The sequence below is a fragment of the Crocodylus siamensis genome, chromosome 4 (assembly GCF_052110815.1).
Source record: "Crocodylus siamensis isolate JL-2025a chromosome 4, ASM5211081v1, whole genome shotgun sequence".
NCBI classification, from domain to species: domain Eukaryota; kingdom Metazoa; phylum Chordata; order Crocodylia; family Crocodylidae; genus Crocodylus; species Crocodylus siamensis.
This window is the reverse complement of record NC_143398.1, coordinates 12,203,993-12,229,301: the sequence shown is the minus strand read 5'-3', so window position 1 is coordinate 12,229,301 and position 25,309 is coordinate 12,203,993. Positions and strand designations below refer to the sequence as shown.

Genomic DNA, 25,309 nt, shown 5'->3' with positions numbered 1-25,309 from the left:
ACAATTTTCCAATAATTACTTTCTATACCTGAGAAATTCTGACAAAATTAAAATTTTTCCATATACAGAATCTAATTATGGGGGGTCATCTAAAATTCAGACTTATCTTGGATTCAGGTAAATATGCTGATTGCTTTCTCCAGAGCCCTTGATCACTTTATGAAGTAGATATACAACATGGTTGCCCGTAACAAGGAAGCTAGACTGAACCCAACTTTCCATCCCATCCTATGCTCCTAATTATGAATTCACAACTTTTCTGGTGGTGCGTAAGTTTTTAGATGAACAAAAACATTTGTTCATTTTCCTGCCCGTGGCAGGAGATCTCCTGCCCACAGCAAGGGACCAGGCTTGATGATCGTACAGGACCCTTCCAGTTCTGTGATTCTATTTAGCCGCTATCAGGTCATTTGGGGGAGATGCTGTTTTTAAAAAGAGAAATAAACCACCTTGCACAGAGAAGACACAGAACGAGTTTAATTAAATAAGTTTATTGTCCAATGTTTACACTCCTTACACTGCTGCTGCCAAGGGCAACAACATAAATAAGTCTGCAGCAGGAACTGCTCATTTCCCCACTATGAACACTGCTCTAGGAACCAGGCTTCTTTTTTCAGAATCACAAAAGCGAAGTGGACATGACGTTTCAGTGGCACAGTCTGCACAAGTACAGGTTAAAAATAAAATGTTTGGGCCAACCTGGTGACATGACAGCACCTACTGTGCTGCCACGTGGGAAGCTCAAGCCAGGAACCGAAGTGCTCTGGACCTTGCACATACAGCACTCCTCCGCAGAACCGGTTCACAGGTGAGATGAGTATCAGTCTCTGGTAAAATATTTGTCCACCTCCATGGTGAGGAAAAAGGTGCCCAGGTGAAGACACCACAAAGAAATAAGGAGAGCTGAGCACAGGGATAGGGAAATGCAAGTTAAAAAAGTACAAAAAGGAATTCATGTAAAATATAGATTATATATAAATTCTTTCAAGAACTTATTTAATAAGCTCATGAACACTGGCACGTGGCAATCTGAACTCAGGGGACATTTTTTCCTACTAAAAACAGGGAAAGAAATCTTAATGCCGTGTGCAAAAAATGTTCACCAATATCAGACTGATACATTTTACCATCTCACTGTAGTGTTTGAACAGCAAGGTAGATGCATTGGTTTCCAGCGTTACAGGCAACACTAGAGATACTGAAACGAGATAATGTAAACTTTTCTCTTAAGGCAGCTGGTACTGATGCTGCACGCAGGCATTGCTCAATGCCCATTACAATAACGGGACATTTAGCACTTTAAAACAAGGGGGGAAACAGCATTATTGGACTAAATGATGCATGTTGTCAAAACACTCCCTTTCACACGGCCCACTACATATTGGGACATTTAGAAAAATAAAGCGCCCACTCCACCAACTTCAGCCTGCTCTTTTACAAATATTTCAAAATACTGATAAATAATAGTGACTGCAAGCAGAATGCCAGTGCCTGACCCAATTGCTCCAAGAAAGTCTGCTAATACTGAGAGGGCACCGATGCACAGGCCACCAAATGCAGCTGCTGTCGGGATGTATCTGGAACAGAAAGGATTCACAATTAATTGCTTTCATCCAAAACTCATTTTTCTACCAATACACTCATGAACTGTACTGGAACAGATTATGTCATAGGAGGAAAAAACCCCAAGACCTGGGTTAGACTGCAAGACATTCACATAATCTACAAATAAGGCTGTGTGAGAAAAATCCTGGGTTCCAATTTTCCAAGTGAATGGCATTTATAACAGCAATACTTAATATCCATCCTGCACTTACTAGAGAGAATCTTCCAAATATTAAATACCTTAAAAAATTAAGAATTACATAAGTCGTGAAAAAACCTCAATAATCCTTCCAGTTTCTCAGAATGAAAACAGCTTACTATAAGAATAATTTTCTGCAAAACATCCCATGAGGCAAATATGAAAGTTTCTTTATTTGGGGTATGATTTCTGAGAAAAAAGCCCATTAAGAAAGTGCCGTCAGAAATCCCCTTATCTCCACATGGGGAAAACACCATTTACTGCTTGAATTCCAGTGCTGCGTACCATGCAGAGCAAGGTGCAGTGTGACTGATGCCAGAGCTCAACAGTGATTGTTTGAGTACCTGGGGAACTGAGATGTCTGCCCTTTAAAGGACTGCGTGAGGCTTCTCTCAAATTCAGCCAGTCTCCTGTTTAAAGAGGAAGCCCCGTGCACTTCTCTTTGATTCTTTTCATAAACACCCACCCCTGCAAGTTCATTATCATGTCTGCCTGGATAAAACTCAAACTACCACGACAGCAACAGAAAAAACTGGGAGAAGTGCAAATACAAAGAAAAGGTCATAACAAATCTTGCAGTGGGAGTCAGCCTGAGTGGCTCTGCAGGGGACACCTGGTTTGGTTGACCTAGCCCTATCCAAGCATTTATTATACAAGAAAACAGCACTCCAAGGAACCAGCATTTCCTTACCTATTAAGCTCGTGAACCATTGATGTATCCCTGTGGCCTCTCATTACCATTTGCTGTTCTTTCAGTTGCTTGGCAACCTAGAGAAACATTTCTATTAGAAACCTGCAGTGTTTCATAAACAGCTGATATTCAGTCACTGAGAAGTAAAAGCTGTGATCGGTTAAAAACTAGTCAAATCTAATTTGGAAGCAGTTTGAAAACATAGTATTAAACTGCAATTATCAGAACACCTACATCTTTTGCTGATGAACCAGATACTTCAATCCATGTCTTGGAGAAGAAAGCACAGGATCCCAACATAAAAATGATGTATACAATTACGTGGACAGGATCCTCAAATATGGCTCCCATGGATTCTGGGGGAGACAGATAGTAGCAGAGGCCACCAACAGGATAAGAGCGAGCTGGACCACCACCACTGACATCCTACATGAAAACAAAGAAGAGCCAACTGGTTGTTACCTCCAACCCACATTTATGAAGGCTTCATCATCATGTTATATATATGAACTTGAAAGAAAACATTCCCCACTAGTTAAATACCTATTATGAAAGCTAATAAGGTGACAAAATACTTACTGCCCACTGTCCTAGTAAGTTTACTAGGAAGTTGCCACTAAACCGGACAGACAACATTTGGGAAATAACATAGAGGTTTGAAACTAAGGCAGACTGAAGAATGATGGGAATGTTGGAGGTATAGAAGAGCTTGATGGGATAGCTGCTGTACTGTCCACGGTATCGAGCTGACTTGATAGGCAAGTCCACACGAAATCCCTGAAAAACAAATTTAGAAAATACCCGTTATACTTTCTAAGTCAAAAGGAATAATCAGAAAAGCACTCTTCAAGAGACAGCATTCACTAGATAAACTTGAAAGGCAGGGGCCAAAATAAATAGCCTAGCTTGTTTGCTTTCTGGTACAATGTTCCTTGGATTCAGCCAAGTATTGTCACTACAATGGCCATGCATAAGAACCATATATCATGTGTCTAAGAATTTAATTAATCTAAATCAGGGGTATCAAACATACAGCCTGCCAAACCCCGCCATCCAGCCACTGGCACTGCCCCTGGGTCTGATTAGACCCACAAAGGGCACAGCACACACCTGTGGCACAGGGCTGGTCCACAAGCCCCCACCCCAGCATACTTGATCTGGTGGCTGTTCCAGACAGCACCACGAACCTTGAAGCGACTAGGCACTGCAAGCAGTGAAGTCCGGCCAGAGCAGCAGCTGCAATGCACCCTCCCAGCAGCTCTCAGAATGCACTACACACCGCACTTGTTCCTGGCAGTCCAGGACCCGTGCTGCATGCAGCACCTATGATTGCCAGGAGTGGCTGGAGCAGCCATGCGCAGTGCAGTCCTGGAGCTGCTGGGGCAGGTGCAGTCTGGCCAGCAGGAGGCCAGGACTGCATAGTGCGGCTGCTGCTCTGGACAGACTTCACTGCATATGACCCCTGTTCTGGCCAGGCCCAGATCCACACTGCAGCCGCTGGATCAGGTATGCTTGGAGTGAGGAGAAGGGGGGTTCACAGCTCAGATGAGTTTAACACCCTTGATCTAAATAAGTTGATTAGGTAACTTTTTTTAAGAAACATTTTCCTTGCTACTATCTCCTTCTGGTAGCTTTCACCATTTAGACAGCTAGCAGTTTCCTTGACTTGGAACATTAGAGCACGGTGGAAAGCATGATCTGGTCTAATAAAAGATATCAGATTCACCCAAAGAACCTTTTCTGCCTATGTCTTTTCACCAACACGGCTAAACCTACACCCCTGCTCTGGTTTTTGTGCACCCACATAGTGCTGCAATGTTGGCATTACAAATCACACAGTGAGGCATTAGATTATCAGTGCTGTAGGTCAGGGCTTGTTTCCACAGCAGTTAGTACAACAGGGACGTGCCCCTGATGTCTCTACTGCTGCAAAACACAGCTGGACTTAGATAGAGCCATAAGGATTTTTAGAAGGATTTTATCCCCAAATTCTGCATTTTACATGAACTTCCAACACAGACTACCTAAGTGTGCCTTTCAAGTGCGCTCATTTTGTTTGGAAAAAAAAAGCGTTTAATGCAAAAGCCTAACCCTTCAATCTCAAAAGATCATCCTAGAGTACCTGTTTTTAGCAAAGCATTTTCCTGACTTAGACTGAACAAAAGACACCAAGAGCCACATGGGATTAGGAGCCACAAAATCCCAGTCTAACCACAGATTGTATTTAGTCCACATGGAAATAATCTTCCAAAACTGCTCTCTCACAGAACTCCAGATCAGAAATGTACAATTTTCAACATTTCCTCAAACAGAAGCTGAACATTCAGAGACTTTTAAGCCAGTAAACTATGCGTCAGTTCACGACTTCAGGAACAAAATTGTATGCATCACTCATGCTAGAAAGAAACATGGGTCTTCGGCTGTGACTGAAGGTACTCTTACAAGAATTGCCCATGAAATCAAACCATACTGTTGTACATATATTTTATCCACTGCAGAGCCATTAAGGCTTGCAGTAAAGCTATTTCAGTTCCAGGATATGAACACATTTTTACTAAAAAAATACTTGATATACACATGGGATTTAACAACAATGCTAATAATCTCATAAATACCTGATGTGGGTACATCTCAGCCACAACAATTTCTGGGATATATATTAGACAGTGGTACTGTTAATGCCTGTTAATGAAATGGTAGTACACAGAATAAGAACAATTACATTTTTCTTACCCACCCACTATAAGCCAAACACCTTGGTGGTTCATTTTTTAACTTTTTCAATTCATTCTTTCAGTAGTGAACTAATAAAAATTAAGGCTGCTTAGAGATGTTAAAAACAAACAAACTAACAAAAATAAAGGTGCTTTACTGGAAGAGGCAGCACATTATTTCAACACAGCTCTGCAGCATCTATATAGATCAGGTGCTTTAGTGGGGCTTTTTGGCACCTTTTCTAAAGTTGATCCAATCAGCTATTCAATACAAGCACCAAAAAAGCCCTGCTAAAGTGCTTGATCCATACAGATGCTGGGCGAGCCAGGTCCAATTAATACAATGCCTCGTTTGGGCATGTGCTGGGCTCAGCGTGGGAACATGCAGTTTAAAAGTAAAGCACCGTTTTGTTTTGTTTTGTTTTTTTTAAATATCTGTAAGCAGTCTAAGTCCATGGAGTCTGTTTCCTTCTATAAGTAACTGCTCTGTAGCAAGCTGTAGATTGCACATTTCATTTACCTGAAAATATATGACTACTGCAAATACAAATACTGTAGCAATCAGATTCATGAGATTGGGCAAATTCTGTCGGTAGAAAGCCTCCCGCAAAGCACGGACTTTGTCAGTTCGGGTAGCCAGAAGATGGAATAATGCGATCACGGCACCCTCAAACTCAGTTCCTGCGTAAAGCAAACGGAAAAAGAAAATCCACACCTTTTTTTTCCTTTTAAGGCAAAATATAGCTTAATATATCAAGTTAATAAGGCCTAGAATGAATTTACAGCTGCAAAAGTGATTTATAGGTATTATAATATATAGTGTATTGCAGTCCTTTTACAACAAGACAGACGCAGTGCAAGGCTCCCTTTCAGTCTGCAGAATCAAGCTAGTTTTAGAACACGGTCCCTTATAACAGAATCTAGAGTTTTAACCCTGTGACAAAATACACTCGCCCTCGTCTATGTGGGGGAAAAGGGGAGATATGAGGAGCAGTGTGGAAAGAGGAAAAAAAGGATAGTGGGAAAGAAGCAGCAAAGCACAATAAATAGGAATACCAGAAATCAAAGTAAAAATTCAGTTTGGGATTTGGAATTTACCCATTATGGTAGTTGATGACCTTCTAGCACAGATATAGGCAGGATTTTATTTGGATACAGCTGAGTTCACATTAGGGCCATGGCTAATGAGGGCATAAGGGAGAAAGGGAAGAATCCTCCTCCTCCAGACAAACAAACGTGCTTCCTGTTTACCTTAAAAAAGTATTAAATATAGTGATGATTTACAAATCACACACAGGCAGCCACTGTATCACATGCATCTCCTGTGAAAATACAAAATACACCATCTTTTCTGAATATCCAACTAATTTTGCTAAGATCAGTTACACAATTTAGGTTTGAAATCTGGGGAAAACATCTTAATAGCGAACACTAGATTTTAAAGCAGCATTTTCTGGATTTGAAAATGCTCTACTTTTGCTGAACAGCTAGGGATAGAAGCTAATCAGCACACCACTAAACCAGTTCCACTCTGCTGTTTAAGAAAATGAAACTATAGCATGCACCCAGCAAAACTTTGTATACTTTTATACAGCACATGTACCTCTGCCAGTGTTAATGGTAGTGGGACTAAAGGCCTTCCAGACAATGGTTTCACAGATGTTGGTAGCAATAAATAGGGAAATACCAGACCCCAAGCCGTAACCTTTCTGCAGAAGTTCATCTAACAGCAGCACAATCAAACCAGCAACAAACAACTGTGGGGAAAGAAATGCGAGTAAGCAGAGACAAGAATAAACTGGAGTCAAGAATGTAATTCTATCTTCATAACAGGCAAATCTGCCAACATTATATGTAGGTGAGCACCAATACAGGTTTTTTTGGCTGATGCCGGCAGCTGATTGCTAACCAGCCGTATGTGCCGATACTGATCCGATAGCCAATATACAGCCTGAAGAACAGCTCCCTGCCAGTAAGTCTGTTGAGGCAAAGGGGTTGGGAGGAGCATACTGAGGCCCCCACAGAGATGGACGGAGTGGGGCCCGAGCAAGGGCAAGAGCTGCCCAGCTGGGGTGGGGCAGGGGGTGGGGCTCCCCACTGTGGCCTGCACCCCCTGGGGCAGGCATGGGGGGCATGCTACCCACTGTGGGCTCAAGGCTGGGGGCTGCACTTGGGGCAGGCGGGGGGGTGTGGCAGGGCAGGCAGCAATGGAAGGGGTGGCTATGGCAAATTTTGGGGTGGCTGTAGCCCACCCCAAAGCCCCCCTCCCAGCATTGCTGCGGTCTGTCCTGCTCCTGCCTGTCCACCGGGAAGAGACTGGCACAGCCCCCAAACCCACAGTGGGCAGCTTGCCCTCGCCCCACACACAAATTCAGGAGGCACATGGCCCCCACACCTCTCCCAGGGGTGCACACAGCAGTGGGGAGCCTCCTGTCCCCCAGGCAAGCCACCCATGGTTCTGTCTTGCAACCCACTCCCCACCCCATGCCCCTTTCCCCCAGAGACTTACTGGCCAGACACTGCTCCCCAAGGTGCCGGGCTGTTTTCCTGGCTGCATGCATGCTGCACCTGCACACAGCATTTATCGGTGACATTACTGGCCAAAAAAGTTGATTGCCGATAATGTCAATTTTCCTTTTAGTGGTGCCGATCTGATACAGCCCGATATATTGGTGCACCTCTATCCAAAGTCAATAAAAGGGCCAGAGGCTTCACTGTGTTTTACACAAATTTTCCATATTGGTTCCAGTAATCCAATTGCTCAATAAATCCTGTTTACATAGATGTGACTTGTGTTGACTTTTTAGGTTTGTGTATTGACTACTTTGATCTAAAGGCCAAGATTTCTTTGTGCAGCATTCGGATTCTTTGATCAGAAGTCATCTCAAGTGTTATTCAGCATGTACTGCTTTCAAAGCTTTCTGTTCCTCTATTTTAATACTTAATAGGTCTGATGAAGGAGACAGAAGTCAAGCTGCTTATTTGGAACATTTTTAACATTTAATCACCACCAGCCTATTCTCCCTTCTGAGAAACTTTACACCCTTCAAATGCACGTATTATACATTTAGAAGGTGCTGTTTGCAGTAAAGAGTATGTGAGAAAAGGGCAACCCAAGAGAAGAAACCCAACAGTCTGTGAGGAACAAGCTTTTCCATCCACCTGTAAATGGCTCAGAAGATTCCAAATGCTATTAGGACAAGCTAATGACGTACCTGAATAATAATAAGGAGACAAATCCCAGCTCCCATTTCAGCAGGATCGCCATACATTCCAGTCATAACATACACAATGGCTTGCCCAATGGTAATAATCATCCCGAACACTGCAACAGAACAAGAAAGCAACACCCATTTAAAGACAGCTGCTGGATTACCATATCAAGGACCCCGCACAGGTAGCACAATTAGCAAGAACTGTAGCAATTGTACCCAGAATACTACTCACATTTCTGTGCTCCATTGAACAGAGCTCTGTCTTTTGGAGTGTCGCCAACTTCAATGATCTTAGCTCCAGCTAACAGCTGCATGATCAAACCAGATGTGACAATGGGTGAGATACCCAATTCCATCAAAGTGCCTGAAGAGGAAGGAGAATTAAGAAAACCTATCAACCACGCTCCTTCTCCTCAAAAAGGATCACACAACAAAGGTATCAGGCTTTGTGAAAGGTTTCTGACCTGCCATTAAATTCTTCATATCTTTTCAATAGCACTTTCTGTCCAGTGAGGTTTTAAAACAGTTATGAAAAACAAAAAGACTGCCGTATCCTCATTAAAGGAAGATGTTCTCTCAAAACCTGTAGCCCTGAAGACAATGCGAAGAAAACTTTGTAGTCCTTCACTTTGAACATTTGTATGAAATTTTAGTAAGATCAAAATTTGATGCGTTACAGGGGCTGAATGGGATAAACAGTTCTTCAGTATTTTTAAGTTTTACTGGAAAAAGTTCTCTGATGTTTTACTCTCCTCTCACCAGCACTAGCCCTCAGCAACTTGGTTTTTGAAAATGCATCGTTCTGTGAAGCATCAGGTAGAAACCTGCAGACTACAAGTGGTTGCCAAGCCAGCAGTAACGATCACTGAACTACCAGTTGAAAGTGCAGGATTTTAGGAAGGTGAAATGCAATCTCTCAACTGGAATCCAGAAAGGACAGCGAGATGAAACTGCCTTTTCTCAAGAAGAGGGTAAAACGTTCATTAAATGTTTTTTGTTTTTATCTATGTCCTGCTAGAATATCATTTTAGCACTAACATTGAGGACAAGGTGCTACCTACTTGAACACTTCATTCAACAGAAAAGCATTTCTTAAATAGCTCCAATGCGCACATTTACCCAACAAGACCCTGCTTAACTTTTAAGAACTGATGAAGCAGTTTGTGGTGGTACTGGAACAGAACTTATGTAAAAATCTGTGCAAAACAGCCCATCTCATCTGTGCATTAAACCTTCCTGTCTCCTATGTAAATAGCCTTCTATATCTTCATGTTTGGGCTTAAAGCCAGCATTACAAAAGAGGACTTTACAAGAAAAAAAAAATCTTTCTGTGAATCAGCAAAGAGTGGGAAAAGTTTTTTAAATACAAAAATCTGGACCAAACAGTCGAAGGCGCAAAATCAGACAGAGGCCGATCCAGTGTTTATTTATACTGTTTTCATAGTCAATCTTAATTCTGAGGAAGAATGAAAAATGTATAGGTACTGGCATGTTTTACAAGTCTAATGTAGAACAGGCCACATCAAATAATTTTTTTCACCCTGTATTTATCTAAAGACAGAAAAGTAGATGCAAACCAATTATCTGCATTACAGTAGCACTCAGAGGTCTCAGACATGGATAAACTTAGATAAACTTTCGGGGCAAGGATCTGTATTGATATCTGTCATTAGATTGTATAGTTGGGAGAGCTATTAGACAAACTTTGGGTCATTGAGTACCCTTCTTTAGGTCTAACTTTAGGCCCTGTACAAAGAGAGAAAATTAAGACAGTTTTTAACAAAGTCTGTTACTCGGCTCTTGCTTGTACTGCATTAACAGTCACAAAACTACTGACAAAGTTTAATAAAATGATATTAGAGAATCAGACTGTTACAAATTGAAGAGGATACAGATCAAATCAGCGAGAGACAGCAGAGTCTGATGAGCAAGGACGAAGAGCTACAAGTCCTAATCCTGTAGCTCTGCCACAGGTACACTGTGATTTCAGCCAAGCATCTTAACCTCTAGGTCCCCAGCTTCCCCACCTGTACAATTACTTTGTTCATTAATTCAGAAGTCTTTGTAAAGCACTTTCTGCTCAATCTCACCACAAATACAAGTGGAGTTAATAAGAAGGAATCATGAGAAGTGCCATGTAGCTAGGCAAAACACCTACACTCCAGGTAGGAGATACAGTTTCCAAGAGTCCTTCGCTCAAGTTGAACCTCCTTTGTTCCTCAAAGGATACTCCTATTTTCAAGGTAAGATACTTTCCAAGATCACCACAACTGTCATGAATTTAAAGCACTACAATCCACCTTAAAGAATCAGTGTTTTACTGACATCTGTTCCATGAAATCACCTATTTCAAAAATATGTTTAATGTTTATAGTATGTCCATCATGCTTGGTCATGCTGAAACAGTATGAGAGAGGAGAAACAATCGAATCTGCTAACCTCTGTTTGATGCAAGAATGACTCTCATCCAATAGAAAGGATCTGCCGAGTCTGATGACATGATTCCAAACAAAGGTATCTGTTAAAATGCACAGCAATATCAACACATCTCAAGGCAGACTGCATGAAATATTTATATAGATGTGAATGCACATACACACTCAATACAGAAGAATCCTGCACTAATCTAAAGATATAACCCTGCAGTAACCCAACACCAGTACAGTGCTTATGAAAATGTATTTCAATATTTTTCTCTTCAAACACTAACACTGACTGCACAAAATAAATCTGTATTCCTTTCTATTTAGGACACCTACACTGTGCAAGTCCATTCATAGCATGACAAAGTAGGCTGTAGCTCATGCTTCTCTGAACGGATCAGTCTGTAAGCTGCAACGTTGAGGCAGAAGGTAGGGAAGGAAGTTTTACCATTTTGTATAATTCTCTTTTATAGCCAATCAGAGAGGTCTTCAAAGCTTCTAAAAGCTTAAAACAGGGACAGATAAAGGTCAGAGGACAAAGAGATGGTTGGTGCAGGAGGTTTACAGTATTTTGTGTGTAGGAGTCTGTCCTACAGCAGAAAAGTAAGATTATATATACCTATATAAAGAGGAAAGCTATTAAAACCAAAGAAAAACATTACGAGGAGTCCAGTAGGAGGTGTAGTAGCTGAAGCTACTTTTAATTAATTTTTCAAAAGATACTAGATTCAAGCTGACAGAGAAAGACAAACATATGTAGAACAGGACAGAAAAACAAAAATAAGAGGGCTTTTTGCAGATTACCTACCTGACAGCACACCAAAAAAATGAAAAGCGTAATAGCTGTCCATAGCACTTTCTCTCTGAACTGGATCTAAAGAACAGAATTCAGATGAGAATTAATCAAAATCTTGCGTCAACAGGCTGTATTTAGAAGGATAATCTACTAGCATGCTTAGAATTAAATGCTTTATCTTGTATTGTTCAGACAGCCCAAGTATTCAACAATAAAACTAGACTTCTAATGTTGAATAATGTTGAATATGATTTTCTGATGTATACAAAAGGGACTATTGCACAACTACTTTTAAGTTGAAGGATTTGGGTATGTAAATCTAGTTATTAAGATAAACTATATATACTTTATTTTGGGGTTAGTGAAATATTTATTATTCGCTTCTAGAGCCATGGGACTCTTTAGCCTGGAAAAGCGCAGGCTCAGGGGTGATCTGATGGCCACCTATAAGTTTATCAGGGGTGACCACCAGGATCTGGGGGAACGTCTGTTCACCAGAGCGCCCCAAGGGATGACGAGGTCGAACGGTCACAAACTCCTGCGAGACTGTTTCAGGCTGGACATAAGGAAGAATTTCTTTACTGTCCGAGCCCCCAAGGTCTGGAACAGTCTGCCAGCGGAGGTGGTTCAAGCACCTACATTGAACACCTTCAAGAGTAAATTGGATGCTTATCTTGCTGGGATCCTGTGACCCCAGCTGACTTCCTGCCCTTTGGGCAGGGGGCTGGACTCGATGATCTCCCGAGGTCCCTTCCAGCCCTAATGTCTATGAAATCTATGAAATCTAGTACTCCCATTCAATGGTATTGTGCCAGAATGTAGCAACATGGCAGAACACACTCGAAAGATGATGAGAAAAACAATTAGCTTTGAGGACCCTACGTGCTGCCTCCAATAAGTTGCTTTCCCAAACCTGGGAGTTACCAGATCAAATATCTATCAAGAGTTAAAGTGACTTTGCACCTTTGACAGCAGGTGAGAAGATTACCAAGGAGATACGGTTTATGCAGAGAAAATCTGGGAAAAGCAGAGAGATGACTTGTGGGGAAGTCGATAGGAAGTTAAACCTACAAGGTTCCCAACATGGTTGACTCTAGGATACCTGGCCAGTCCCTTTTGTTGTTCTAAGACCTGTTTTCTCTGAATGGTTTTGTTATAAATCATACTTTGTTTAAAAAGACTGGTTGTCAGAGGATGCGTCTACACAAGACAGTTAGTACGGAGTTGCCCAATTACTTCTGCAGTAAACATCTTGCCCCTTATGTGTGCAGTCCTATTATTAGTTTTCTACGGCCTAAACTCCACAGCAGGATAATACTTGTATCTACAAGTTCTATCCTGCTGTGTTTTTTTTGTGCAGAGCAATACCTGTATAGATGCTGATCTGGCTGGTGGGGACACAAGGATGCTTCAGTGCAGGGGCTGTCTGCCAGCTAGCCCCACACCAGAGCACCCTCATGCCCCAGCCAGCCTCTTCGCAGCACAATGAAGCAGGCTGACCCCCTGAGCTCCCCGCCAGCCGGAGCTGCTCCAACTTGACTCAACATGCTGCAGTCCCAGGTGCACATTTAAATGCGGTGTAAATCTGGGCCCTGGGTGCAATGAATTCCGGCATGATGTGTACCAGAGTTTATTGCTGTGCATTAATGTAAGCATGTAGATGTGCACAGAGGGGAAAAAAATGCAAAACCTGGATGCAAGTCAGATCTACTGGAAGTTATTGTGGCTGATACATTAAACAGTGCAGCAAGGCCCTGGACTAACAGTAGGAGAATTCAATGATTCTACCTTGAGCCAAGTGACTTCTGGAGGCCTGAAGCACTCTGAGGGAGACCAGGAGACAGGAGAGGTGCAGACAGCCTGATATTTGTGACAGTGTGTTCAGGTTTCCACTCTTCTATTTATGATAGTAAACTACATTAGGAAGTTTGCACATAGATATCCATTAGCTACTTAAAGAGTTATGAATGCAGGTCATAACATGGGGAGCATAAACTTCCCACCTTCAACTAGAGCTCCAATAACTGAATTTGTCTGCAAAGAAGAGGATTAATGCCCCAATTTACTGGTGCTGAGCTCCCTTGGCTCCCAGGCTACATATCTATAAACCACAGCAGTAAAACAGGTCATTCTTGGTTTCGTTTTAAGGAACTGCAAGCAAACTTGTGTTTCAAATATCAAAGACATTTACAGATACAATATTGCTTTGAAAAATAATTTCAAGCCAAAAATCATGCAGAACATACTAAAGTAACAAACAGAAAAAGCTAAATGACATGGCATTCTAGGTTTTAAACAGCGCTCTCTTGCACTTGATTAAAATGGATTAGCAGTGTATCAATCAGCTGGCATCTATACTTTAGATTTACTTTTTTAATAGAAAAGGCTTAACAAATTTTATGGCAGCCCAACAGTTTCTCTGTGGCCTCAAAATACATTCATCTCCTCCGCATTCTCTTACAATTTTAAGGCACTCAAACCTGCAGCAATTAAAATCAATGTTTCTTTGCTCTCTATGCAAGTATAAGTAGAGATGTAGTTAGCCACGTTAGTCTGAAGGCAGGCAGAAGACGGATAAAGGCACATCAAAGACTAAATCATTCAGAGAGGTATAAGCATTTGTAGATACCTGACAAAGTAGTTTGTAGCCTATGAAAACTTAAAGTCTATCTGAATGAATTCATCTTGAATATGCTACCCTGCCCAGTCTTCTACGCAAGCAAGGTGATGCTTCAGTACCAGAAAAGGACAACTTTAAACAAGAGTAAAAATGCTATGCTGGTGTGACAAAGTCAAAACAAAAAACAGAAGTTCTGAAGATGAATTGGCAAAGGGTATCAATAACCTTGAGTACAACAAAATCAAATTTGATTAAATTAGTGGATGACAAAATTGAAGAAAGGAACACAACAAAGAGGGAAGGTCACTGATACAGTGACCTAGATCAACAGGTAAGTTGTATGTACACAACCATTGTGATTTAAAAGTAAGGTCCTATCTGAGAACAAAGAAAACCCCCAAGTCTGAAAAGCTTTAGTGATTGCAGAAAATAACCAGCTAAAGATGAGCCTTTATTGCAGTCCTGCAGTTAAAATGCAACCCCTTGGATGTATGAAGAGGGCTCAAAGAAGAAACACATGAATGATTAAAGGACTGGAAAAGATGCTTTATATTCAAAGACTCAAGAAGCTCAATCCAGTTAGTCTAACAAGAGTGTTAAAAGGCAACCTGACCAGTTTGAGAATAGAGGGTTCTTCAGTCTGGGAATCACTGCCCTGGTCCAACAGGAATTCATTCAGGGAAGTTTTGTGGCTTGTATTTATATAGCAGAGCAAACTAAATAATGACAATGACCATTCTGGCCTCCCTCTGCAAACCTATCAGTCAGCTAGGTACAAGCAAAAAAAAAAAAAAATAGCACAGCGCTCACCTTTCTTTCAGGTTTCTGGATTTCAGGGAGAACAGCACAGAAAGGTTTAATAACTTCTAAAAACTTAACTGCACAAAGACACAAGAACATACAAAGGACATTAGTTTCTTTTTCAAAGGAGCGATTCCCCACCCACTTTTCCTTAATAACATGTGCTTTTAAGGAACAAAATTCACTGATGCCCACAAACACCTCCGATCAGGATCCTTAAAAGAAAAGGAGTTTCAGGCACCGAGTCATACTCCGCACGGGACCTTTCCTGCGGAGCCAGTGAATCAGCTCCGTCTCCACCCCACCAACGGCACAGGAAGCAAATCAACACGGCAGGGTCGGATGCGTAAACGCAAGCGCTGCGCCACAGCGGGCACGTTTTGTGCAAGGAGACGTCAGTCTTGCCAACTCACATGATTTTTGGCGCTGTTCTTAAAAGTCGACGCTTCGGGACTGTGAAAAACATAGCTGTTTTATACTTATACACACACACATGAATATACATATATATACACACACAAACACGCATATATACATATATACTACACACACACATATGCATACATATTCTATATATGCACACACGAATATGCATATATATATACACACACATACATATATACACACATGCAAAAATATACACACAAATACACAAACACATATGCATATATATATATATATATAAAAAAAAAGATGCACACACGCATCTATACACACACACACACACACACATATATGTATAGATACACAGGCATATATATATAGAGAGAGACAGAGAGAAAGATACCCAAACATATATATATATATATATATGCGCGCGCGCACGCGCGCATACATACACATTACACACATATGCATATAGAGAGATACACACGCATGCATATATATACGCGCATGCACGCGCACATCTATATATGTGTGTGCGCACACATATATATGCACACATATATGTGTGTGTATATATAGATGCGTGCGCATATATATTTATACATATATACACATACGTGCACGTATATATATACACATATATACACGCGCGTGCGTATGTGTGTATATATGTATGTATATATATGCACACATGCGTATATATATATATGCACACATGCGTATATATATATATGCACACATGCGTATATATATATATGCACACATGCGTATATATATACACTCACTTGCATGTGCAGATATATATATACCCCCCATGCGCACAGATATACACGCGCGTGCGCACAGATATACACACACACACATATAATATATACACACATACATACATGCGCATATACACACACGGGGCGCATATATACATGCAAATACACACACACGTACACACACACAGACGCATATACACACACAGACACATATACATATATACATGCGTATACACACATACGCATATATTACACAGATGCATTATATATATACACACTCATATATACACACGCTTATACACACGCATATATACACACGCATATGATATATACTTACATTCATACACACATGCATATACACCCCCCACGCGCGCAGATATACACACACACACATAATATATACACACATACATACATGCGCATATACACACACGGGCGCATATATACATGCAAATACACACACGGGCGCATATATACATGCAAATACACACACATATACACACACACACGCATATATTACACACATGCATTATATATATACACACTCATATATACTCGTATACACACGCATGATATATACTTACATTAATACACACACGCATATATATACACACACACCCACACGCATACACACACACCCACACAGACATATAGACACATATACACACGCATATACACACACACATATATATACATATACACATATATTTACACACATATACACACGCACATATGTACACACACACACACGCGCGCACACACACACACAAGTTGTTCACACTCCCAAAGCACAGACTTTAAAAACAACTCCCAATATCACAGGCGTTGGCATCGCGGTGACGTTGCCGGGGCCAGCAGGGGCGGCGACCTGCCCGCCAGCCCCGGAACACCCCAGTGCCCCAGCCAGCCCCGGGCTCCCTGCCTGCGGCGGGGGCATCCAGGAGCAATCAACTGCGGCGCAAAAAGCTGCAGAGCTCACTGCTGCACGTGCCGCAGCCGGCAGGGCTATAACTGGACGCGGAGGGAGGGAGACAACACACTACACCGCCCCGGCCCCACGGGCGTCCGCTACTCACTGCCCATGATGGCGGCGGCGGCGGGGACAGGGCGCGCAATGCCTCGGGGCCCCTCCCCCCTCTGGCTCCTCCGGGCGCCGGCAGTCACGTGACCTGAAGCCAGGACCCCTGTCCCTGCGCGGGCAGATCGGGCAGTGCCGCGGACGCCTATGGTGTGCTTGCGTAGGAGGGGCGTGCGGGTGGGAATGGGAATATCCTCTCCCTCAGTCGTTCCAAGATGAAGGGGAGCTTCGGTTTGAGCGGGGGAAAAAAACAAACTTCCGCTTCGAGTTACTTTATGGTGAGTCAGGCAGCTGCCGGTCGACTAAAACGGGGCGAGGCCCCGGTCCCTGCTGTGGAGACGCGATCCTAGCTGGCGCCTGCTGCTTGGTCGGAGCCAATGGGAGCGAAGGGGGCGGGCAGAGCGTCCCGGGGAGGGAAACCATTGGCTGCGGGGCGGTGTTGGCGTTCCGCGGCCGCGGGGAGGTGCGCCGGGGGACCGTTGCGCCGGGGACGGGCTGCCGGCTGGGTGCCAGCTCTGGGCTGTGAACTCGGTGTGCGCGACTTCTCCCGAAATTTTCCTGGCCCCGTGTCTTGCCCAACAACAATAGCTCGTGGCTCAGTCCTTAAACCAAGCCTCCGCGGAAGTTCGCACACCTCACCAAGGGGTCAGAAGCCAGTGAACGTGTGCAACTTTTGCTAGCTCTTAATTAGAGCTCAGCTTTATCACCCCTTCATCCTTACTAGGGAGAGCACGCCAGGCTGACGGCTCACAGTGGTCCATTAAACCCTCTGTAGACCTTGGGAGTTTGTGTAAGAATGTAAGATAAGTTCCTTGCTGGGTCGTATCCATAGTCCAACGAGCCCAGTATTTGGTCTCTAATAGTAGAAGTGGATGCTATGCAGGGAGAGCATCAACCCAGGTATCTCTAGAGTGGTCCCTCTGCCGTCCACCATTTATTGGGTTAATATACTCCACCCACATACCAGCTATGAGACGAGAACCATTCAGGATGAAAAATAGTAGAAAAGTCTTTCCTTTCAATTGAGTGAGAATATAATAACATTCAGTGGGAGGGAGGAGGGAAGGGGAAGAAGGCACTGGAAATGGTGAATAAAAAGCACTCTGCTTTGTGTAAAGACCTAGGCAAGGTTCTGGGTTTGAACTCCACATTCAGCTGCTTGTAAAGTGTGTCAGTAGTTCGTCTCTCTGAGTTTCATCTCTTTGAACTGAATAGGAGGAAAGGGATTAGGGAGGATGAGGTTGAATCAAGAAGAAAAGATTGTTGTACTGGTGCAGTGTTAAATAGGGGAAAGAGAAAGCGGAGGAGTATGGGGTGGTGTAACCGGGGTGAACACTGAAGTGTCCCACTTTAAAGGGGGTTTGCAGGAGTGTGATAGATTAGTACAAACTCCACAGTCAGTCACTTTGGCACTCAGCACCAGTTGTGTACCAGCACACTGCACGGAGCCGGAGACTCACTGCTCCAGCTGTATCTTACATGCAAAACAGGAGTTGGTTTACCACATAGTAGACTAAGTAGATAGCACCTGAAGAATGGGATATAAAAAGCAGTAAGTGTTGCTGCTGGTACCCACTACTACAAAAATTTGAATGAAATCTGTCGTTGCAATACTCTAACCAGCCTGTGTAAGGAAGACTTGGAAGGGTAAGCATTGCTTTCAATTCATATGTTGCCTGCTGAAGTGACATGTAAGATTCTACAAGTGTTCACCATCTGGACATAGTTTAATATGAGTTCATGCTGGACCTGAATAGCTCAGATCTTATACCCTTTTCTCAACCTCATTAGAGTCAAAGCACCCCTCAGCACATGACAACTCTTTGCTTTCACTTGTTTTTTGACTACATAAAAATATACGTCAATTCTTCGGTTGCAAAGAACTCGGAAGGACCACAACGAGTCACAATGTTTTTGACACTATTGATTCCTAGTTGAAATATCCGGGATTCAGTTAGTCTTTGAGGTACACTTCTACCCTGCCTTCTGCCTGTGTTTATCTTGTGAATGGTGTGGATGTTTGGACACCTAACAATGCTAATATTGAGCAGCACACCACCCTTCAAAGCATCCCATTGCGCTCCAGGGTACTGGTGAGAATCCCTGGCTTAGCCTGACAACCAGTGTAGAATTTATTCTAAACAAGTGTTAACAGGCTGAGAATGGTGAATGTAAAATTCAGAGTCCTATTTCCAGCACTGCCACTTATTTTTTTGTGTGACAGTAGGTAGAATTACTTGATCTCTCTGATTTTATAAAATGAGAGAATAACTTCCCTCGGAAATGCTGATGAAATTAACTTGTGAATTTAAGATGAAAAGCCATTTTATTTTGAAACCACTGGGGTTACTCATTTTTATTGGTTACCAGAGTACTCTATAGTTTGCTCCAGTGTGACCAGAAATGTTTTAATGGAGAAAAAAAGAGTTTATGAGTGAAACACTTGCCAGGGTCTCTTTAATATGTTCCTCTAGCCCTCATATCTATCTCAGCCCCACTGAATTCTCTGGAGTGGCACTGAAGGTGTTGTACATGAGAAAAGAGTCTCATACAAATTTGAGGGACAGAGTTTGGCTTAATATCTTTTTAGTCTGTAAATATTTTGTGACTTGAGGGGTTCTCCTGCAGTTTTTCTGCAGGATGCACACAAGCTCACGGATAGCTTTAGAATTAACTTTTAAGATTAGTTTGGACTTGCATCACAGTACTGAGAAGCTAGAGTATAAGTCTGTGGCAAAGTTTGTGCAAGACTTCAATGAATTATAGAACCAAGTACAAAGGCCAAGAAGGGTGCTTATAACTGTATTCAGTGTTCCCAGTACCAGAGATCAAATAATCCAACTTACTTTTACCATCATACTGCTTACCTTTTTGCTGGTTACTTTTCCCCCCTCCAAAATCTGAGGCTAAGTTAAATTAGCATTCTGCAGCATTTTTTATTCTGCCAGACCTTCTTTTTCAGCAATCCCTCACAGTGGAGGATGACTGTCTTCCATGATTGTCTATCTTATCTGTGGGTGTGAAGATGGCTGATAAGGCCAATCCAGGATCAACAGACTCTGTTGCAACATGGACACATGTTTCAGTGCAGGGTAGGTGGCTCCAGATTCTCGATTCAGTCCATGACAAGCGACCAGACACAGCAAGACCATATAGCAAGACTTTGCAGAGATCTGTTATCTCATCAATTGCCATAGCTACAGAATTCAGCACAGGCAATGACTTGGAAATGAAAATAAGGGATGACTAAAGGCATAGCCCTACAGGAATACACGCCCAGAAGGATGCCTCATCATATTGGTCTTGACACATGGATAGCAGGTGAAAACAAAGGTTGGTGAGCTAAGAAACAGTCATTTTGCTTCATTTGGTCAGAGAAAACAATGGCAAATTCTTCAAAAATAGATAAGTGACATTTTTGCAGAAGAAGAGAAACTGGTTTGGCAGCCCTGGAGGTTGGAAGTCTTCTACTGAGAACAACTCCCACCCCTCCCCAGAGGCACAACAATGTTGCCCCCCACCATGCTGCCCTGCCATTGTCCCTCAAAATTGACTTGGGTTATGGTCAAACTGCAGACTGCAGGGCAGCTTTAAATGAGCTAATTCAAGACCCAGAAGTTTTTTATTTGCAGAAGCACATAGTGCAATGTGGGGAAATTAATTTCTGACAATAATTATATTCAAATTAAAGCCCAGAAAAGTTCAATTTCAAGCAATGACAATGACAGCAACAGTCAAGTGGATCATTGTTGGTTAAATACATTAATGTGCTGGATAGCCAAATCTATCCAAACATTTTGCATTTCAAACTTATTTTTAAACCAAGGACACATTAACTGCAGTTAGTGAATAGACAAGTTGTTTCTTGTTACCAGGGGCAAGATTTTCTAGGGTAGGATCATACAAAAAAAGGGCTGGAGGGAACCTTGCAAGGTCACTTAGTCCAACCCTCTGCTCAAGGCAGGATCATCTCTGAGTAAACCATCCCAGCCACGTCTGTCTAACTTGCTCTTGAAAACTCCCAAGGGTGCAGATTCCACAACTTCTCTGGTTAGCCTGTTCCCATGCCTTCATCATCTGAAACTTCCTCCTCATCTCCAACCTAAATTTCCCCTGCTGAAGTTTGAGGCCATTGCTTCATAGTCCTGTCCCCTTTGGCCACAGAGAAAAAACTATCTCCATCTTCTCTGTAATTGCCCTTCAGGTATTTGAAGACTTATCAACCCCCAGACCCCGCTCCAACCAAAATGACCTAGCTGTTTCAGCCTTTCCTTAGAAGCTAGGTAGTTATGTCCAGACTGAAAAGAGGATGTAGGGATCTCAGATAGGATGGAGGCAGACTTGAGGGCAAAATTGTGATCCCCAAAATCCCTGACTCGGCTCCCTAAACTTGCAAGCATCTAAAATTTCTGAGCATCTCCATTCTGACCTGCAAGTCAGACTTTCTACTAGGACTTTCTATTTCTGCATGTGCCCAGAAATACTCCTGCCTGAGCAGTCAATGTCTAGTTTCCACAATGTCCCCCCCTGGAGTCCAGAAACTAGACAGAGGCCCAAGTCCTCTAAGAAATCACTCCCGTGGGCATTATCCAAGCATGCCAACATACACTGACAGAACCAGAACCTCTCATAACATGGAGTTGTATTGGCTTCTTTTCTATACTACACTTGCTGAAGAAGGAGCAGCAGCCTAACTTTTATAATAGTTTGGTTTCTAGAATAGTCACCTTGAAAGTAAGAAACCAGGGTTCAAGTCCCTCCTCCAGGAATGAAAAGATTGCAAATAAAATAGTGCAGTGCAAGGCAGTATAATGCATCTATAAAGCCTGGATAGTCTTCTCATATTAGAGATGTTCTGCCCTAAGGAAATGTGTATGAAAATCACCCAAATAACTTTTAATTTCAGTGGGATGAGGTTACCAGTTCTTCTTGGCTCTGGCTTATGTGGTGGTGATCACAACATGAAAACAGGATAGTTTGATTTGGCTGAAAGGAACAAGCTTGACCATTGTGCCTGGAGCCAGCTCCTCTGTGTGTAATGACACACTGTGACACCACTGGGTTTTTATCATGGTCCTCATTAGATTTTTGCTAGAGAGATGGATCCAGGTGGCACTGCCACTTATACATTATTCAGCTAAGCCTTGCAAGGAGGACACTGGCAGGGTGTTGTCACATCATTCTTCTTGCCATCTGCCTTCCCTGCCATATTTCTGCTCCTTCTTGTGCATCTACTTTTGGCTGAGTCAACTAAGAGTCCATCTTTTACAACAGTGCTTTGAGACAGTGAGATAAAAGCTGTGCTTTAAGCAGACTGACAATTTCCAGGGCTTAAGCAGCTGGTAAGGAAGGCTATGTTTCTTCATCAGGCTTACAAGTGACAGTCAGCACCAGAGACAGCAGCTGCAATTTTTACCTTTGCTGTTGCTTTCTCTCTGTATGGGTAAGTTTGTCTTATTTTGTCTTTAAGGGAACACGATTTCACTTCAACAACAAACAAAAGAAGACAAGAGCTCTAGACAACTTAAATTGATTTTTTTCTCTTAAGAAAATTGAACTGAATGTGTCTTCCCTGACCACCTGAGGATAATGATAATGAAATGTCCAATGTGATTGAGCAGTACTTGTCTAACATGAAAAACATCCCTTTCTGTTTACATCCTTTGAAGCAATATGTGTGTGTAACAGGAGTATGGGGTTCTCCTGTACAGGCAGTCTGTCTCACATGCACCCACCATGTCTTGATGTCTTTTCTTGCTGGAAAAATATATTGTGGGAGGCTGCCTTATGTCTGTGGCCCTAGTGTTGGGGTCTAAGTACATGGCTCCACCATCCCCTACACCCTCTGATCTTAACAGCACTTGGTTGGTCAGTAGATATTTTTGTTAGGGCTTGTGAGGATCTTGATTGCCTTGGGGACCTAGCTGTTCAGTCAAAGATGATTATGAGGCTTGTTTCCTGCCTTTATTAAACTGCCAACAGAAGTAGCAAAGTAAAATAAAGAGTTATCATCACTCGTCATAATATTAAACCAAAGCAGCCATACACCATGAGGAGTTGGTATCCTTCCCTCCCCCAATCTTCCTCTTTCTGGGATTTCCCCTTTGGAGGAGAGCCCTTTTGGCCTCACTTACAATGTCATGGAATTCCTTAGAGATAGTCTGGGTGGTCATATGCTACAAAATCCCTGGGCCCACACAGCCACTAAGTGATTCCTCCCTTCAGTGGGGTTACTGTCTCTTCAGGGGTGCCCTTCCCTGTTGTTCTTGCTCACAACAGGAGTATGGCCCCACTTCCAACAGCTATTGGCCCACCTCCTTACCTGAGGGTTCCTGCCCCTCTCAGGTAACCATCTTACCCCACCCAGGGTTGCTATCACCTGGGCTACATCTCTTCTTATACAATGAGCTTAGCTTCTTACTTAAGGCTTCTGTCTGAAACCGCTCCTTTCATTCTCTTTCCGTCTCTTTCCTTTTGCAGGTCCAGAGAGTTTGGAGCCCTCAGCATCCTGGGAAGCCCCTGCCAGCCATACTTGTCCAGCGGTGCCTGCTGCAGCTACTGCTCTGGCATTCCTTGACCAGTGTCTCCTCACCAGCACTGGTAAGTATACTATCCCTCCTCTTGACCCCTCTTCTGGGATCTGTACTCCAGTCCCGTGGCTGGACTCCTCCCCTCCCAGAGTCTCAGCGTCCCTCTTTTAAATTTCACATGCCCAAATTTCACAATACCATTTAAAAGAAAAATTAAAAAAATACACTGTCCCTAATTCCCACTAATCCATGTTTTCAAAGCTACTTTTCTTTGTAATGCTAATAGTTCAGGGTCTTCCAGCATATAAGAGAGTGACCAAAGCAGACCTTTAACAATAACATTTACTTTAAAATGTATTAGCAACCATGGGACTCTTAGAGAGGTTGGCTACCTAATGTTGATAACACTCTTACTCCTTTAAGGTGATTTTTGAAGGTGGTAAGATAGACAATGCCATGTAAAGTACAATAAGATTTGCCCTGTGAGTCCATGACTTTAATAAGTAAATACATATAATGCATTCATGTCAGATGAATAACCACTTCAAGTCTTCTTTGTTGTGATAGGTCATGCAACCATCAGATTTAAACTATGTTAAAGTGAAACTTTGAATTAAATTCTAGATAAATATTCAAACAAATACTACTGTGAAGTCTCCATTATTTATGTTTTTAATTTCCTTACTACATATGTATTTCCTTGGTTCGTGAATCATATATAAGGCACTTTGTTCTGGTTATTTCCTAATCTCATTTGAATATTTATTGCAGTTACTGATTTGCTGTATACTAGAGTTTTCCAATACAAAATAATTTTCAAATGAATGTTGAGATACCTTCAGGGCAACTTAAAATTATACAGGAAAATATTCCATGATGAGTGTCTGAAAAGCCACTAGATGGCCATGTGTGACCTCTTCATCTGAGTGCAGCACTTGGTGCATAACATCAGGCACAGTCTTTATGGGTGTCAAGTGCTGGTACTTACGGATAAAAATATTCTTAACACTGTAGAACTAATTTTAGTCCAAACATATCTGGAATTTAAATAACAGAAGAATGATTTTGTAGGATGTTTTTCATTGCCCAAATTGTTTCTGCAGTGTAGTATTCCAGTTTTTCAAATTTTAATTTCAAATAAAAGATTTCTGGTTATTTCTCACATTCCAAAATTGGGTGGAATTGACATTTTTATCTGACTCAGGGGGTACTAGGGCAAACGATGACTGGAATTCATCTAAAAGCTTTTGGGCCAGCTATCTTGTTCAACGATAACCAGAAGGATAGGAACTCCATTAGAGGTAGATCTAAAGGAGAAAACTTGGAAGAAATCATTTTTTAATATTTTGGCCAGATGGCATGCAAACTTGGTAAAAGCAAGGAGTGTGTACCTTAAATAATTTACATAGCAGTCAAAATACTGCCCAGCAGAGGGTGGGAAATAATTTACATAATTTACTGCCCAACAGCAGGTGGAAATAATTTA

The 25,309-nt window shown here is 42.2% G+C and overlaps 1 protein-coding gene across 3 annotated transcripts; it reads right to left on the bottom strand.

Moving 5' to 3' along the window:
* Positions 1 to 475: 475 nt before the first annotated feature.
* SEC61A2 (SEC61 translocon subunit alpha 2) lies at positions 476 to 17,405 on the bottom strand. 3 transcript variants are annotated; one of them, XM_090041787.1, is made up of 13 exons: positions 17,012 to 17,285; positions 15,478 to 15,517; positions 15,074 to 15,141; positions 11,656 to 11,721; positions 10,864 to 10,942; positions 8,657 to 8,788; positions 8,425 to 8,534; positions 6,813 to 6,966; positions 5,730 to 5,890; positions 3,075 to 3,272; positions 2,730 to 2,921; positions 2,496 to 2,572; positions 476 to 1,577 (listed from the first exon to the last, which is right to left on the bottom strand). In XM_090041787.1, the coding sequence occupies exons 5-13, from the start codon at positions 10,922 to 10,924 to the stop codon at positions 1,391 to 1,393; spliced, it is 1,272 nt and encodes a 423-aa protein (XP_089897913.1). In that variant the 5' UTR covers positions 10,925 to 10,942; positions 11,656 to 11,721; positions 15,074 to 15,141; positions 15,478 to 15,517; positions 17,012 to 17,285; the 3' UTR covers positions 476 to 1,390. The 3 variants fall into 3 exon arrangements, with proteins under 3 accessions (XP_089897913.1, XP_089897912.1, XP_089897914.1); XM_090041786.1 differs by lacking the exons at positions 15,478 to 15,517; positions 17,012 to 17,285 and adding an exon at positions 17,292 to 17,405; XM_090041788.1 differs by lacking the exons at positions 15,478 to 15,517; positions 17,012 to 17,285 and adding an exon at positions 15,266 to 15,433.
* Positions 17,406 to 25,309: the final 7,904 nt, after the last annotated feature.

Coding starts and splice junctions, on each gene's coding strand:
- SEC61A2 (XM_090041786.1), bottom strand. Junction 8,535..8,656: donor GTTCAATGGAGCACAGAAAT/GTGAGTAGTATT, acceptor GTTCTGTTGCAG/TGTTCGGGATGATTATTACC. Junction 2,573..2,729: donor CTGGTTCATCAGCAAAAGAT/GTAGGTGTTCTG, acceptor ATGTTTCTCTAG/GTTGCCAAGCAACTGAAAGA.